General features: G+C 44.0%; 1 protein-coding gene across 1 annotated transcript in view; it reads left to right on the top strand.

Moving 5' to 3' along the window:
- LOC123045871 (probable serine incorporator) overlaps positions 1 to 1,859 on the top strand; it is a gene marked incomplete at its 5' end in the record, with an annotated part of 7,389 nt that extends 5,530 nt beyond the window's left edge. Inside the window, 4 exon segments of the mRNA XM_044469096.1 lie at positions 64 to 175; positions 255 to 429; positions 934 to 1,174; positions 1,268 to 1,859. Coding sequence (XP_044325031.1) covers positions 64 to 175; positions 255 to 429; positions 934 to 1,174; positions 1,268 to 1,569 — 830 coding nt within the window. The 3' untranslated portion in view covers positions 1,570 to 1,859.
- Positions 1,860 to 4,419: the final 2,560 nt, after the last annotated feature.

The following is a 4,419-nucleotide window of genomic DNA, read 5'->3' as shown; positions in this document are numbered from 1 at the left end:
AAATCCCTGATGAATTGGTTACATATACCATGTTTCTTGAGGTTCTGGTATTCGGCATTGCAGAGATATTATCAAAGTTTGGATCTGGCTTGTTTCTTCTGGTACAAGTCGTGATGCTTTTAGACTTCACAAATAATTGGAATGACTCTTGGGTTGAGAAGGATGAGCAGAAGTGGTGAGTACCAGCTAGTATTGCCTGAACCCAAGTTTATTTTGTTCCTATCACTTATTCTGTCATCTTATGCAATGTTCAGGGAAATAGCTTTGCTTGTGGTGACTGTGATTTGCTATCTCGCCACGTTTGCCTTCTCCGGTGTGCTCTTCATGTGGTTCAATCCCTCTGATCATGATTGTGGTCTCAATGTGTTCTTTATTGTCTTGACAATGATTCTTGCTTTTGCATTTGCAATAATTGCTTTGCACCCCCAGGTGACATACCACTTTCACCCACTCCAGTATATGTACCTTTCCCTCTGGACATAACATAACCGGCTGGTGGAGTTCAGGATGAAAATTAGGGGAGGGTTGTTGATGCATAAATTGGTCCATTTAGGTGTGGCCAGTTTGAAGCTTAATAACTAACATATAAATACTAGTCAATGAAGTTGCACAAGTAGTTTAGAAATCATTGTTGCTTGATATTTTCTCATGGTTTGGAAATCTTCATTGTGTAGTACAAGAAAATGAAACTGGATTATGTTGTTTGATGTTTATGCCATCTGCATGTAGACATCATTCTTTTGTGTATGTTAGCAAGGCAGACTAAAAAAGGGGGGGAATGGTAACACCTCTGAAAATGTCTTGTAATTCTCCCATTGAACACAAAATGTGCTTCCTACCGTATGTTTGCTCTCCACATTTGATCCAGAGCTAGTGTCACATATTCAGTTTAGTGTCTGTACTTGAAGAAATAATGTAATTTTCTTTGTCCAGGTCAATGGTAGCGTTATGCCTGCTTCGGTCATTTCTGTTTACTGTGCATACCTGTGTTACACTAGTCTGTCGAGTGAACCATATGACTATGCGTGCAACGGGCTTCACATGCACTCTAAGCAGGTCTCAATGAGCGCCCTTGTCCTTGGGATGCTCACCACCGTGCTCTCTGTAGTCTACTCTGCCGTTCGCGCTGGATCTTCCACTACTTTCCTTTCGCCACCGTCGTCTCCTAGATCTGGTAAGAATGTAATACCAGTTACAGTACATGAAATACATACTGCCCTCGTGCTTGTCTTACATTTTTCACTCATGATGATCGACGATGCAACAGGTGCGAGGAACCCTTTGCTTGGTGACTCTAATGTGGAGGAGGGGAAGGGCAACAGCGAGGGAAGTGAGCCGCGCCCTGTGAGCTATTCTTACACCTTCTTCCACCTTATATTCGCCCTCGCGAGCATGTACTCGGCCATGCTTCTGACGGGCTGGACGAGCGCCACTTCAGAGAGGTCGGAGCTGATGGATGTCGGATGGACGACCGTCTGGGTGCGCATCTGCACGGAGTGGTCCACCGCAGCGCTGTACATCTGGACCCTTGTTGCTCCGCTGCTTTTTCCTGACCGGGACTTCTCATGAGCATGTTTGTGTACTATTCTGAGCATGTCCGTTGCAGTTTATGCAGAGATTGGTTTGCTTTGAAAGAGCTAGCAGAATAGTATCTATGTATATATGTCCAACATGCTCGTTGCCTTTGAAAGTGGAGTACCTAGGTTGTAATTGTGAAATCAGTGCAGTAGTAGCTATGCATGTATGTAAGTAACACTTCGAAGTTAGCATTGCTGCATTGGTCGCTGGCTCACCGTCATGATGTATGCAATGGGGATATCATCTGAATGAAAATGTTTTGAGGCATCCAACTTTGCTTAGGCCGGTCGTAATGGTAGTATCATAGCTAGTACTCCATCCGTTCCTAAATGTAAGTCTTTGTAGAGATTCCATTATGAACCACATATGGATGTATATGGACGCATTTTAAGTTTAGATTCATTCATTTTGCTTCGTATGTAGCTTATCTAGTGGAATCTCTACAAAGACTTATATTTAGGAACGGAGAGAGTATCATGCATGCCAATTAGGCAATTTTGATGAGATGTCATAGTATTAAATGAAGAAAAAAAGATGGAGTATCATATTATGCTACTTTGTGTCATGCATGACAATAAATAGAGTACTACATGATACTAAAATATGATACTATGCATTAGAGAGGTAGTATCATACACTAGTATCATATGCATGATACTAGTATATGATACTTCCCATTATAACCAGCCTTATACTATTATTTGCTGAAGAGGGAATATATATGGCCACTCCCCCCGATATAGGTCCATTTGGCACAGACGGATTTATTTTACACGGTCGTGGTCACGTACTACAAGTGCGGCGATGACGTTCAGCAGGATCTTGGTCGCCTTCCCAGTCATCGACCTGTCCGTGAACACGTTCACTGCGGAATGATTGGAGGGCTCGCATCTCAACGCCTTCACTGGGACGATTTTTCTGCAGCTTTGGTGGCCTGAGGCTGGTCATAGTGGAGAGTAACATATACTAGTATCATGCATATGATACTAGTGTATGATACTACATCTATAATGCATAGTATCATAAAATAGTAGTATCATAGATGGTCTCATTTATTGTCATGCATGGCACATAGTAGCATAACAATTATTATGTTACAATATCTATCTATGTTACTACTACCTTCTCTTTTCTTTAATTACCTGTCACATAAGCATGTTTATGAGTTTCAAGTATATGATACTAGTTATGTTACCCCATTATAGCTAGCCTGACGCAGCTTGAATCACTAGCCACCGGACCTCTCCTCCCACCGGCTCCACAGAGACGGAGTGATCCCGGAGGCGCTGGCGCCTCTGACCTACCTTGCGGTACTGAGCGTGTCCACTAATCGGCTACAGGGGGTCATACCACAGAGTGACACACATTATAAATCTACGTGCAGGTACAGCTGCCATCGGGGTATGGAAGTTGACTATGGAACACCTAGTCTAGTTAACAAGGGAGTTGTTGGCTTTTGCACTTTATATAATGAAATGAAATGATAGCCTTTTGCTTGTGTCAGCCACAAAACCCTGCTGCCCTCGTGCAACAAAAGGAGCCGGATTGGGCGGTGCATCTGCTTCTAGAAGGGGAACTAGCTGCTTTTGTTAGACTCACTCCACCATCTCAGGCTCTCAGGCTCACCTAATCCAATCCCCTCTCCTGCCGTCAAGGTCTTGCACTGGACGCACGACTTGGTCGCTCCTTTTTTTTTTTTTGATTTGATTGATTGAGAATGGTCGCTCCTTTCTTGGCAGACAAGGTCACAAGGGAGCGTGGAGACTGGGGTGGTGGACTCACGATGAAACTGCAGGGCCACAAAGCGCAAACACACGTACTCCGTCTCTCCATCCGTTTTCAGGGCATGTACAATGGTGCTATCTTAGTAGTGCCATGTAGGATAGATGATGAGGTGGAGGAGAGAGAACTCATAAGAAAAGGCTTGTCTTATCTTATTTAAGAGAAGACAAGAGGTGATATCTTAGCACAATATGTCTCACCATATTTTTAGGAATTGCTAGTTATTGAAGATAAAGCTAAGAGATGACCCATTGTAGACCAAAAAAATTATCATCTCTAGATCACATGCAAGACTTAAGATAAGACTATCTTATCAACCATTGTACATGCCCTTCACATCGAAACGGGAGATGCGCGTCTCTCCATCCGTTTCTGTCCACCGACAGTGCCTGGGAAGACGAATCTTGACGGCCCGGCACGAAACCAAAGAGAGCTAAAACAAACCCGCATCTTCATGCCCAGGTCGAGGGTATTTTATTGTTTGCACGCTCATTTTCTCTTTTTTCTTTTTGGCTTTTTTTTTGCATGGTTTTCTTCTTTTTGACTTGGAAGAATGGGCATCCGAACAGAAAACAAGAGTTCTAAAAGAGGAATTCGAGTGAGAGAAAGGGCATTTTCTTTTCTTTTCTTTTTGCGAGCAAGGGAAAGGGACATTTTCTGTTGGAACGAAGCTTCAACCAAGAAAAAGTAGCACCGAGGAAACACTTTGAGACCAAAAGCTCCTTCCCGACAAAACATTTGATCCGTCCCGCATGTGATGGTTAGGTTTCCTCTCGTGACTTGCTTGGCGATCACACGGTGATCGCATCTGGCCTATGTTTTCTTGTTGCGCCGCCGCCAATCCACATCCTGGTTCTCCGGTCACCCGTCATCCTTGCTTCTCATCCGCGAGCCCGTCCTAATCCACCATAGGCCTTCCATGTGTGCTAGGGCACACGGTCGTATAAGCACCTTAGAACCCTATTCTAGGCTGTTGCGTACGGTTGGGGGAGGATGGAACGAGTCGAGGGCCTGATGAAGAGTCTGAAGTTGTTGGAGTCAAAGAGGAAGGGGGGAAGA

Source organism: Triticum aestivum, chromosome 2B (assembly GCF_018294505.1).
Source record: "Triticum aestivum cultivar Chinese Spring chromosome 2B, IWGSC CS RefSeq v2.1, whole genome shotgun sequence".
Classification (NCBI taxonomy): Eukaryota; Viridiplantae; Streptophyta; class Magnoliopsida; order Poales; family Poaceae; genus Triticum; species Triticum aestivum.
Note: the sequence above shows the minus strand (reverse complement) of the source record. Positions and strands in the feature narration are given on the sequence as shown.